Here is a 12,729-nt window from a genome sequence, read left to right as displayed (position 1 = left end):
CAGACTGTATGAATAGAGTATGAATTGCCACCTGAGTTTAGCAGGTGTCTCTCAAACAGGGGGATGGAGAAAAGGATCATACATAGTTTCAGATAAATGTTTGTAGGAATCTCATTTGTCATGAAAATCTTCATTAAATGTGAAATATAAACTCATGAGTTATGTGGCTTTCAACCCAGTACGTTTCTGGATTGCTCCAGGACTGATTTCATATATTAATATATGAAATAAAAACTATGTTCAATGCAGGAAATGTATATCCATGGCACTTCATCATCTATAACTTTATATCTTTTTGAGAAATACAAACTTTGATAATTTACAGTAAAGCTCAAAGAGTCTTTTTTCTAAAGATATCTAAATGTATATGTAGCACATTTTTCCCAGGAACTGTTAACATTTAAAGTTAGGTAGAGCATTTCAGCTGTGAGTCCTGACATTTGGGCTCTTTTGGGCGGGGAGGGGCGAACCAGACATAGTCTCAGATAAATGTTTGTAGGAATCTCATTTTTCATGATATCTTTATTCAATTTAAAATATGAACTCATAAGATATGTGGTTTTTAACCCATTACTTTTCTGGCTTGCTCCAGGACTGATTTCATGTATTTATATATGAAGAAAAAAACAATTTATTCAGGAAATTTATATTCACAGTACTTCATCATATATATATCTTTCTATAACTTATTATCTTTTTAAGCAATATTAACTTTAAATAATGGACAGTAATGCTCAAAGTGTCTACTTTTTAAATATAATTAAATTGTGTATGTAGCTCACTTTTATTAGGAACTGTTAACATTTAAATTTAGGTAGGGCATTTTCAGCTGTGAGTCCCAAAATCTGTGGTGAAGGCTAACAGGTTAAACTATCAGTTTTCTCATGCAGAGGAAAGAGTGAGTACAGAGTCAATAGCCATATTAGCGTACTACAACTACTGTACAAATCCATATTATGGCAAGAAACACTCAGTTAAGTAAAAACATCTCAAGAATGTTACATGTATTCCCTAAGCGCAGTCTCCAAAAGCATCAAATGCAAAGATAAAAACAGGACTGTTCCAAAATAAGGTGACCAAAATCACATCCTCTTCTGCAAAGTGCAAGTTTGAACCACTGTGTCTTTGTTAGAAGTACAGAGGGTAATTTAGGTGGTTTGCGAATCTGTGGTTCCCACTGTGAAGCATGGAGAAGGAGGTGAATTGATGTGGGAGTGCTTTGCTACCAGCATGGCTACTAAAGCATTTTGCAGTGACATGCCATCCCATCTAGTTTGCATTTATGGTGCCATTGTTTGTTTTCCAACAGGACAATGACCCCAAACTCACCTCTAGGTTTTGTGAGAGCTATCTGTTCAAGAAGGAGAGTGATGGAATGCTGAATCAAATGACATAGACTCCACAATCACCATCCAGTTGAGATGATTTGGGACTTAGACTAGAGAGCGAAGGAAAAGCATCTTACATGAACTATACACCTCTGGGAACTCCTCAAGATTGTCGGAAAACCATTCCATGTGACTAAATCATGAGACTGACTGAGAGAATGCCAAGAGTATGCATAGCTGTCATCAAAGAAACGTGAGTTGTTCTGAGTTGTTTAACACGTTTGTTACATAATTCCATACATGTTCCTTCATAGTTTGGATGTCTTAAGCATTAATGAATAATGTTAAAAATAATAAAAAAAAAAAAAATAAAGAAAAACAACTGAAGGAGAAGGTGTATGCCAACCTTTGACTAATACTGTAAATCACAGGAATACAGTCTTGGACCAGTTTGAAAAAAGAGAACTCAAAGAAAGCTCTCAGAGATAATGACAACATGTAAAAACTCCATACCAATAGTAACTACAGCTCACTGTATCACTGATTTTATTTAATTGTACTATTATTTACGCTAGAACCAACCAATACTTTTTGCAATATTTGCTAAATGTTAAATTTTATACTGAAGCTTTTCTTTCCTGTCTTGTTACTGTGATAATACGGAAGCGCATTGCATACACGAAGAGAAAAAAAATCACAGAAAGGATCTCATAATTATGACTTAATATCTCATAATTATGACTTATTATCTAATAATTATGACTTAGTATCTCATAATTATGACTTATTATCTAATAATTATGACTTAGTATCTCATAATTATGACTTAATATCTCATAATTATGACTTAAGATCTCATAATTACGAGATCCTGATCTCGTAATTATGACATAGTATCTCATAATTATGAGATAAGTTGGGGCAGTCTGTGGCAGGGGAGCATTTTAGCGCATAACACCGGATCTGACGTCTGCATTCTTTAAATGGAAGCGCCTCATTGCGCAACCATGGAGATGTAGCAGCTATTATATGGATAAGCTTGATGACTGTATATTAGTTTAATTAGCTACTAGACATTTCCTCGCTGACCTGCACCTCCTGCTAATTAATAAAGTTACAGTAAGTGTTGCTTCAGTTAATAGATATGGGGCAATAACTACTATTATTATCATTATTATCATAATTATTATATTTTAACATTGACTACTAATTAATGTTACACATTCTTACTGTCCACTTGATAAAGAAGACTTGGTAAGAAGACATAATAACTGGGAATGTGTGAGCCCAGATAAAGACTTTCTGTATACCTCACATACTCACATCGTAAAGATCCTATAGACACTGAACAGATAACAGGAATGTGTTTAGAGAACCAGTGTGAGAACCATCTTAACACTAACATATACAGTCATCAAGCTAAACCATCTGATAGCTGCTACAGCTCCATTGTTGCGCAATGAGGTGCTTCCGAGCAAAAAATGCAGTAGCGTCAGATCCTAAGATATAGTCATAATTATGAGTTAGTAAGTCATAATTATGAGATACTAAGTAAAAGTTATGAGATAATAAGTCATAATTATGAGATACTAAGACGTAATTATGAGTTAGTAAGTCATAATTGTGAGATATTAAGTCATAATTATGAAATCCTTTCTGTGAATTTTTTTCTCAAATGTTTTTCTCTTATCTCATAATTATGAGATACTAAGACGTAATTATGAGTTAGTAAGTCATAATTGTGAGATATTAAGTCATAATTATGAAATCCTTTCTGTGAATTTTTTTCTCAAATGTTTTTCTCTTATCTCATAATTATGAGATACTAAGACGTAATTATGAGATAGTCAGTCGTAATTATGAGATCAGGATCTTATAATTATGAGTTAGTAAGTCATAATCATAAGATATTAAGTCATAATTATGAGATATTAAGTCATAATTATGAATTTCTCTTGGTGAATGCGATGCGCTTCCGTATGATAATGATTTAAACACTTATTTTTAAAAGCTAACTTCGGATTCCACAATATATAATAATATTTTAAAATATTTTGACTACTGTGATAGAATGCAATAAGACTTTTGAAATGAAATGCGAGTTTGTTGTTGCCATGGCACTGACCTAAGTTCTTCACGACGACGGTTAATGAGCTCCTCGTCCAGTCGGTGCAGACATGTTCCCTCAGATTTGATCTTCTCAAAATGTTGTTTTACCTCCTCACGCCATTCAGCCTACACCCACCAAACACAAAACCCATGTACACAACAAAGCAGATGTGGCAACACAGGAAAGACATTTCTAAGAGCTCTAACATATCTAAAATTTTGTTGTTGTTGATTTTTTTACAGCCATAATTATGTCTGCAGGGGTGTGCTACCTGTGATTTAAAGTAGGTCTCCTGTGGGGTGGAGAGCACATCGGCTGAGGCAATATCCAGGTGCAGCAGAATCTGTCTGAATGATGGCCTATTTCTGGGCTTGCAGTTCCTGCACACATATTCACCATTAGCATAGACTGCACTTAGTTACTTTTGATTTTACTTTTCACTCGTGCGCTGATCAATATTATGCTGTGTTCAGCTGTAAATAAAGCTGTAAACTCTGACATCTTAATGATGTTAGAAACATTCTGGGGGGAAAAAGTGTCTGCCTTTTTGTTTAATTATTTTGCCTTTTAAAGCAATTGTTTCATGGTGTCCAAAAATCTAATCACATTTACTTCTAAAAGGGATTTTTAACATTTTGATGTGTGCAAATCAATCGAAAGGAGTGCTTGAAATATCTCAGTATACAGTGCATATAACACACTATACAAGTGTTTATTACTATGACATTGCTCCTACTATTTACTGCAATTTCACCTATTTTTTTTTTATATTTTTTTACAATTTGTCTTCGTCTTTAAGCTAGCTGTTAGCTATAGCAAATGGAAAGCACTATTAGGACAGTTGGATGAGCTGATTAACCAGTTGAATTGTTAATGTACAATATAGAACAACTATTAATCATTTCTATCTTTATCTGCAAATGCAATCATCTTATTTAATTATACAATTATACACAATTAATTATACATATACAAATTCCAAAAATTACCATAACATGAGGCTTGTTTAAAAGATGTCAGTGTTTTTCATATTCAGCAAACACACACGAGCAAGAGTGCTGAACAGTTTCAAAGTATAAAAAATATATGTATAGTTATTATTGGAATTTTTGTGTTATGAACATATATAAAAGACATGAGATGACAATTTAAATGTGCCCGTGCATTTATACAAAATGAATTTGACGTTTTTTTTTTTTTTCAAGTATCCAAATTTTCTTAGCATCCATGCCTTTGATTCCTTTGAAGCAGTTACTCAGTCATTCCCCTAGCTATTAACAGAACTCCATTCCTTTTTGTTAAAATAGAGAAGTGGGCACATTTTATTAGTCCTTTGCCTTCCACTCACACAATCCAGAATTTATGGAGTAAATGTAGCTATGGAATACTAGTCTGTTTTCCATCTCTAGGATCTTTCCAACTCGAGGATGTTCTGTATTGTTTTTAAAGTACTAACCAGCATTGTTTTAAAAGGATCTTGAAGCCATCAGGGCAGCTTTCTGGTAGAGGCAGCTGCAGGCTGTTGTTGCCCACTCCCCAGATAATAGCTGAGGAGTCCACATCTTTGTAGGGGATTTCACCTGTGAGCATCTCCCAGAGAACCACCCCAAACGACCTGGATAAAAGAGTCCAATGAAAAGGTGATGAATAGCAGGGGATATGGTGTTGGGGAAGGGGGCACTTACAGGGGGTTGCAGAGTATGCCAGGCATAAGGGCCCACCAGGACACTAGAGTGCCCTGAATTACCACTTTGGAATATTGCAATAGGAAGAAAAGCATTAAGTATGATCTTGTTGAAATGGTGTGAGTCTTTACTATTAAAGAATAGGCATTAGATTCTATGGTTTTATTTGCATTGATGCACTATCAAGTTTTCTATGGTATAACAGCAATGAATCTAATAACATAAAAAAATATTCGAATGGAGGGGCCCAAAACTATGTCTGGCATATCCTCCGTATAAAACTGCTCAGTGCACCCCTGTAAGTGGACACATGTTATAACCTGAGCACTCAAAATTATTCACTTCACTATATTATTCATTATTACACTAATTACTTTACTCAGACTCTACTAACGAAAGACAAAATACACACCATATATCCACTTTTTCTGAAACAGGTTCGTTTCTTATGACTTCTGGTGCCATCCAAGCCACAGTGCCAGCAAAGGACATTTTTGTGCTCTTATCTCGCAACTCCTTTGATGTACCAAAGTCTGAGATCTTCACCAGGTCATCATGGGTAATCAGCATGCTAACAGTAGAGACATCAGACAAGACATAATGTAAACAAGATTTGTGTAGTTACCTGTACCAGGAAATGGGTGTGTAATTGTCTTCATGAATATGAAAGCACAACTTGATATACTTGGAGTCTACAAATCTGTTACTACACACAATTACACTATTACACGTTACACAACTAAAAACTACACGGCATAGACAGGGTGCTGTGTTTTGAACTGTTCTGTTACATGCTGGACATATTGTTAAATGTGAACTCTAGTGTTTTAGTCTTTTCACTGGATTGTGCTGGGAGCTAAACTGAAATAAACTGATTCTTATTTTGTTTCACTGTGTAACATTTAGTTGCCAGAGACAGGTGAGAAATGCATGTGCACACTGAAAATATTTTTAGGGCTGACTCCCGAGTGGTTTGAGTCATGCTATTCTCTCCACCTGTCCATCACACTAACACAAGCCAAACATTGGCATCTGTGAGCTCATGCAGAGGCAGATTTAGGTCAGAAAATTGAGGTAATGTTCATATCAAACATCAGAATGAAAACAAAAAAGTGATCCCTCTGACTTGTGGCATATTTACATGTATTTCAAACAGCTGATCTTCTGGGAATTTTACATACAACAGACTCTAGAATTTACACAGAATGATGCAAAAAAAAAAAAAAACAACAACAAAAAGAAAACCCTCCTGTGATAGAAAGGTCTGTAGGCTGAATCACCTTTTTTAAGAGAGGAGTGTGACAAGTCAAGGTCTGAGGTGACAGGAAATCTATATTAACTCAAATAAGCACTCTTTACACTCCTTGGTGAGCAGAAAAGGCTTTCAGAACACAAAACACATCAAGCCTTGAGGTGGATGAGCCACAACAGTAGAAGATTATGTCTGATTTCCATTTAGTCAAGAACAAGAATATGAGGCTATCATGGGCTCACCCAAACTAGAATAAAATTTTAAAGACTTTGGATGGTTTGGATGAGACTGTGCTCATGATAGCTTCAGATTACTGTTCTTGATCAACAGAAGTGATTCCAATGTGGTCTTTTGCTGTTTTAGCCCATCTACTTCAATGTTTATCATTTTGTATATGCTGAGATACCTTTCTTCTCACCACAGTTGTAAAGTGTGATTATGACTTACTATCTCCTTCTTGGCTGATTAAACACATCTTGCCATTTTTTTCTGACCTCTCTTATCAGCAATCCATTTCTACCCTAAGAAATGTTACTCACTTAATGTTTGTTTTTCCATACCATCCTGTGTATATTCTAGAGATGTAAGTTACTAAATATTTTCTACTCAGATTCTCTAGAAATACCAAGTTCTGGGCTGCTGCAACATGATTGGCTGATTGTTGAGTTAAATAGGTATTTATTATAAAGTGGACGGTTAGTGCATATCTGAGAATTTTTGTGAGCCCAAATCAGGTAAAAAGAAGCAGAAGTAAAACACTAAGATAAGTAAAAATAAATAAAATAAATGGCCACACACCTCAAAACTGCAAGTACAATATGCTATAAGTATATTTCATGATATACTGTGATATAAGTTTATATAATGATACACGTTTTTACAAAGCATGGGCAGCATAAGAAGCATTTACAGCAGCACATATTCTGAAAATTTTGGCATTAATAACTAAAGTAATGAAACACAGAACTTACTTGGGTGATTTGAGGTCTCTGTGAATGATCTTGTGCAGGTGGAGGTAGTTCATGCCGCCTGCGATCCCCATTGCCCAGTCAACGAGCAGTGATGGTGTGATCTTTCTTCCTGCTCTCAAAACCTCGTACAGCTGCCCCTGTGCACAGTACTCCATGATAATGCAGTAACATGGAGCTTGTGTGCACACACCCCTAAAACACACATACATACAAACATGAAGGATAGCAACTAGACTTCATAATAATAATAATAAAAATAAAATGTATTAATTTTTTTATAAACCTTGTAAAATATACATTATCTTGAGTAAATGCTGGCTTTTTCACACACACACACACACACACACACACACACACACACACACACACACACACACACACACACACACACACACACACACACACACACACACACACACACACACACACACACACACACAGATATTTTTAAGACTACTTGTCAGATTTTTTTTAATTGTGTAGTGTTTTGGAATGACATGCAGAACAAAAGAAAGTGTGACAGTCAGTGTTTAAAAAAGTTCTCCATTATCCTAGAATAAATTCCAGTCCAATTCCATAGCATAAAATCGCAACATTGTGCATCTGAGAAAACTGGTACATTTCAAGTCAAAGCTTGTATTTAACTAAAATTTATGCCATTTTATAAAATATAAACATTTAGCTTGGTGCTTTTAAAATAATATACAATTTTGTAAACCTTTATTTACTTTTATTATTATTATTATTATTATTATTATTATTATTATTATTATTATTATTATTTATTTATTTTATTTTTTTACAATTTACACAATTGTCTAATTTGTTTAATGTATAGCTTTATTATCTTGTCCAAAAACATACCAAAGACATTTACCAGGACCATAATTGAAAAAAAAAAACCCATCAAACTTAATATAGCATGCAAATGTTCAACAAATTATATTTAACCATCTATTCTATGTTTTTTCTACTGTTTTATAGTTTTATTAACAAGGATCATTGAACTAAGTTGGAAATAGTATAGTAGACAACCATGTAGAATCCTACAAGAGAGAGGGGTTTATTGCAGTTAAGGATACCATTCATTGCTTCTTGACATATATACACAAGATACACATTTTTTTTTCTTCTTTAATATTACCATACACATTACCACAACTTAAATATTTGCAATTATTCCCATAAAACCACATGGAACTTTTCAGTCCAAATTACAACCAAATTACAGAAACAAGTGATACACATGACAATAACTAAAAAACGACAACCTTTAGAACCATAATTGGATGTTTTTACTTACTTGAACGTGATGATGTTGGGGTGCTTGAGCTTACGGAGGTGTTTGATCTCTGTTTCCTTGATGTCTCTCACTTTCTTCACGGCCACCTCTTCACCATGAAACTTTCCCAGGAAGACTGCTCCTTGAGCCCCACTGCCCACCCACTGTAACTCAGAGATCTCTTCGAAGGGTACCTCCCAGGACTCTGAGAAAGCCATTTTGGATGTTGATTTATTAATTTGTTTAAAAATTTATTACTAAAGACCTTGAACAAGGTCTTGATTGAGTCTGCATTAGACTGTTGATGGACTCTGTGCAATTTGAGAAACCACTATATAATTGTGTATCAACATTTACTGTAAGAGCTTTTTTCCATGAGAAAAAGTCCACTTAAAAGGTTTACAGTGTCCATTTATCATTTAGATATAATTACGTTAAGGCGCATTATTAAAAATGCAAATAATAGGAGGAGCATTTAGTTTCAAGTGAGCAATGTGGAATTTGACAAACCAAAAGGTCTAAAAAAATTATAAATTATGTCTTTAAAAGGACTCTTTACATTTATAAGTGAAGGTCATTTATGTAACTCTGTTCTTGTTACTTACCTTCCTGGCTCTGCTTGTTTTCAGTAGAGTATGCTTTGCCAATCATAGTCCACACCGGCTTCAGGCAACCAAAAAGTCCCTCCAGAAAGCCTCCTCCGCCTGCTTGCAGCCGAAAGCTCTCCGACTGATTGCGCATGGCTCCCCCTTCGGCTCCACCTTCGTGCAGCTTCAGCACACTGTTGGAGAACTGTGCAGGGTCATCACTAGGAGTGGGGGTGTTGCCTCGTGTGTGGGTCCCATCCCCAACCGGATCGATGGACAATACGTTACGCAGAACACACTGTGTGGGAGTGAGTTCAGTGTCCGGGGTACATGCAGCTACATCAGAGTCTGGCCGGCGAAACGGAGTGTCAGAAATCGGGGTACTAAACCCCGAAAGGGAGGGGGAGGGACACTGCTCATGGATACAAGCCATGGGCAGCCACGCTCATCTAAAAAAACCCAAGATTTGAAGCCCTTTATGTTCACACGAAAGGGCTGAAACACTGATGTTTAATGTCAAAATACCTAAAGAAAGAAATGAGATGGTCAGTGTGGTAAAAAGTTCAAGACAAAACTGTTACTGACTCTTTCAATTAATATGTTAGCCTTCGCTACTGCTTTTGGGACTCACAGCTGAAAATGACCTACCCAAATTTAAATGTTAACAGTTCCTGACAAAGGTGAGCTACATATACAATTTAGATATCATTGGAAAGAAGACACTTTGAGCTTTACTGTGCTTTAAATCTTATATAAATACATGAAATCAGTCCTGGAGCAATCCGAAAAAGTACTGGGTCAAAAGCCACATTGAATGAAGATAAAGGGTTCAGTGGAGCCTTATCTTTCCAAATAAACCGGGGTTTGCAGCAATGGGTGAGTTTGTGACTTGTATTCCAATCATAGTGTAAGTACTGCATTTTTTATGCATGTCGTTGGTGTGTACTGCTTAAACACATACAGCAAATACATTCGTTATACATTTTTCATTGAAAAACAGTGACATAAAATCAATGCTTGAGTCTTAGACCTTTAGAATGATTTATAGTTTATCATCGTTGCTCTTGTCCCTTTTAATTTAATCCATTGTTAAACATTAACACCTGAGAGCAATGGGATATCGTGGCGCTGAAGGCTAAGGGGTTTTAAAGTCACTTTGCAGAGTTTTCAGTCCTCTTCTGTGTATTCTGTTGCTGTACTAGAACCGTTTAGTATATTGCACAGGTCTGATGTCCTTTGTACAGTCTTCTTACATTTTTTTGAATAGTAAGACAGAATATTTTGTCCAACATTCCATGACCTCAACCCCACTTAACACCTATCGGTTGACCTGAGAGGCAGATCGAATTTCCAGGTATTCCTCACCCAACATCAGTGCATGAGTTTACTAATGTTTACATGGCTGAATGAACAAATCCCCAAAGCCAAGCCTGAAAAAAATGTTAAAGCCTTCCCAGAAAGTGCAGGTTATTCTAACATTCTAACATTTTATTCTACAGTGAAACTAAACCTGGAACAGCACATATGGGTGTGATGGTATCTATAAACTTTTAATGGTTTACATAGCAGACGTCCTAATCCAGAGCAAAATTTATTTCAAACATTTCATTTATACAATTGTCTAGTCAAAAGTTAACTGCCAATGGACACTGTTCATGAGGTGGGAAAAAGGAGGATGTAACTAAGCTATCATCATTGCTGGAGAATGACTCTCACTCCCTGTATAAAACAGTTTCATCTCTGAGCAGCTCCTTTAGTGACAGACTGTTACATCCTAAGTGTCTGAAGGAGCGATACAGAAGGTCTTTTCTCCCTGCTGCTATTCGACTGTATAATCAGAGCTGCTCCCAGTAAATCAGTCACCAAAATGTACACTGTTATTGTGTTTTTAACTGTGCAATAATAATATTAACAAAATTTGTATGCAATAATTGTACAATAACACTTTAAAACCGTGCAATATTACCTATGTGCAAAATGTATGAAACTTAAATACTTATTGGTGGTCTCTTTTTCTTTTGTATTTGTAAACTGTAATGTATATACTTTTATTATGTCTCTACTTTTTGTTTTATTTTATTTAAAAAAAATTTTTTCTTAACACATTTACACATTTGTATTTTTTTACCAAATAGAACATATAGTTCCTCTTCTTCCTTCAACACATCCATAAACCACCTTCTTGGTTTTCCTCTTTTCATCTATCCTGGTGGCTCCATTCTCAGCATTCTTCAACTGATATACCCCATGTCCCTCCTCTGCACATGTCCGAACCATCTCAATCTCGCCTCCCTCACCTTGTCTCCAAAACTTCCTACATGTGCAGTCTTTCTAATAAACTCATTTCTAATCCAGTCCATCCTCGTCACTCCAAATAAATATCTCCGCATCTGCAACTCTGCTTCTTCCAGCTCCACCTTCTGTCTTTTATTCAATGCCACTGTCTCTAAACCATACAACATCACGGGTCTCACCACAGTCCTATAAACTTTCCCATTCACTCTTGCAGATACTTTTCTATCACAAATCACTCCTGCCACTCTTCTCCACCCACTCCACCCTGCCTGCACTCTTTTCTTCACTTCTCTAACACACTCTGCATTACTTTGCACTGTTAACCCCAGGTACCTGAACTCCTCCACCTTCTCCACCTCTTCTCCCTCTAACCGCACCACTTCACTTCCCTCTGTCTCATTCACAGACATTTACTCTGTCTTACTCCTACAAATCTCCACCTCTCCAGGATCTTCTCCACCTGCTCCCTACTCTCACCACAAATCAAAATATCATCCGAAAACATCATAGTCCATAGAGACTCCTGTCTGACCTCGTCCATCCAACTGTCCAGAGCCAGAGCCAAACCTTGATGCAGTCCAACCTCCACCTTGAACCAATCTGTTATTCCTGCTGCACACTTCACTTCTGTCCCACTGTCCTCATACATGTCCTTCACCACCCTTACATACTTCTCTGCCACACCTGACTTCCTCATAAAATACCACAACTTCTCTCTTGGCACCCTGTTGTACACTTTCTCTAAATCCACAAACACACAATGCAACTCCTTCTGACCTTTTGTATACTTCTTCATCAACATTCTCAAATCAAATATTGCATCTGAAGTGCTCCTGTAGTTTTCCTCACCATGAAACCATACTGTTGCTCACAGATGGTCACCTCTTTTCTCAGCCTGGCTTCCACTACTCTTTCCCATAACTTCATGGTGTGACTGATCAACTTAATTCCCCTGTAGTTACTGCAGGTCTGCGCATCTCCCTTGTTCTTAAAGATTGGTACCCGCTCACTCCTTCTCCATTCCTCAGGCATCCTCTCACCTTCCAAAATCTTGTTGAACAACCTGGTTAAAAACTCCACTGACATCTCTCCTAAACATTTCCACCTTCTATCGGTATGTCATCTGTGCCAACGACTTTCCATTCTTCGTCCTCCCCTTTCTGCTCTCGCTTCTTACTAATCTTCAACATATCTGCATCATCCAACCTTCTCTCTCTTA

General features: G+C 36.4%; 1 protein-coding gene across 1 annotated transcript in view; it reads right to left on the bottom strand.

The window, feature by feature from the left end:
- map3k12 (mitogen-activated protein kinase kinase kinase 12) overlaps positions 1–12,729 on the bottom strand; it is a 33,556-nt gene that overhangs the window by 17,814 nt on the left and 3,013 nt on the right. The window contains exons 2-8 of the mRNA XM_083554446.1: positions 9,234–9,740; positions 8,650–8,833; positions 7,347–7,538; positions 5,536–5,694; positions 4,895–5,053; positions 3,710–3,818; positions 3,454–3,563 (exon numbers count right to left, since the gene is read on the bottom strand). Of these exons, the coding sequence (XP_083410572.1) occupies positions 3,454–3,563; positions 3,710–3,818; positions 4,895–5,053; positions 5,536–5,694; positions 7,347–7,538; positions 8,650–8,833; positions 9,234–9,648 (1,328 nt within the window). The 5' untranslated portion in view covers positions 9,649–9,740. The remainder of the gene's footprint in view (positions 1–3,453; positions 3,564–3,709; positions 3,819–4,894; positions 5,054–5,535; positions 5,695–7,346; positions 7,539–8,649; positions 8,834–9,233; positions 9,741–12,729) is intronic.

This window comes from Silurus aristotelis (genome assembly GCF_946808225.1).
Source record: "Silurus aristotelis genome assembly, chromosome: 11".
NCBI lineage: Eukaryota > Metazoa > Chordata > Actinopteri > Siluriformes > Siluridae > Silurus > Silurus aristotelis.
This window is presented reverse-complemented; position numbering and strand designations above follow the sequence as displayed.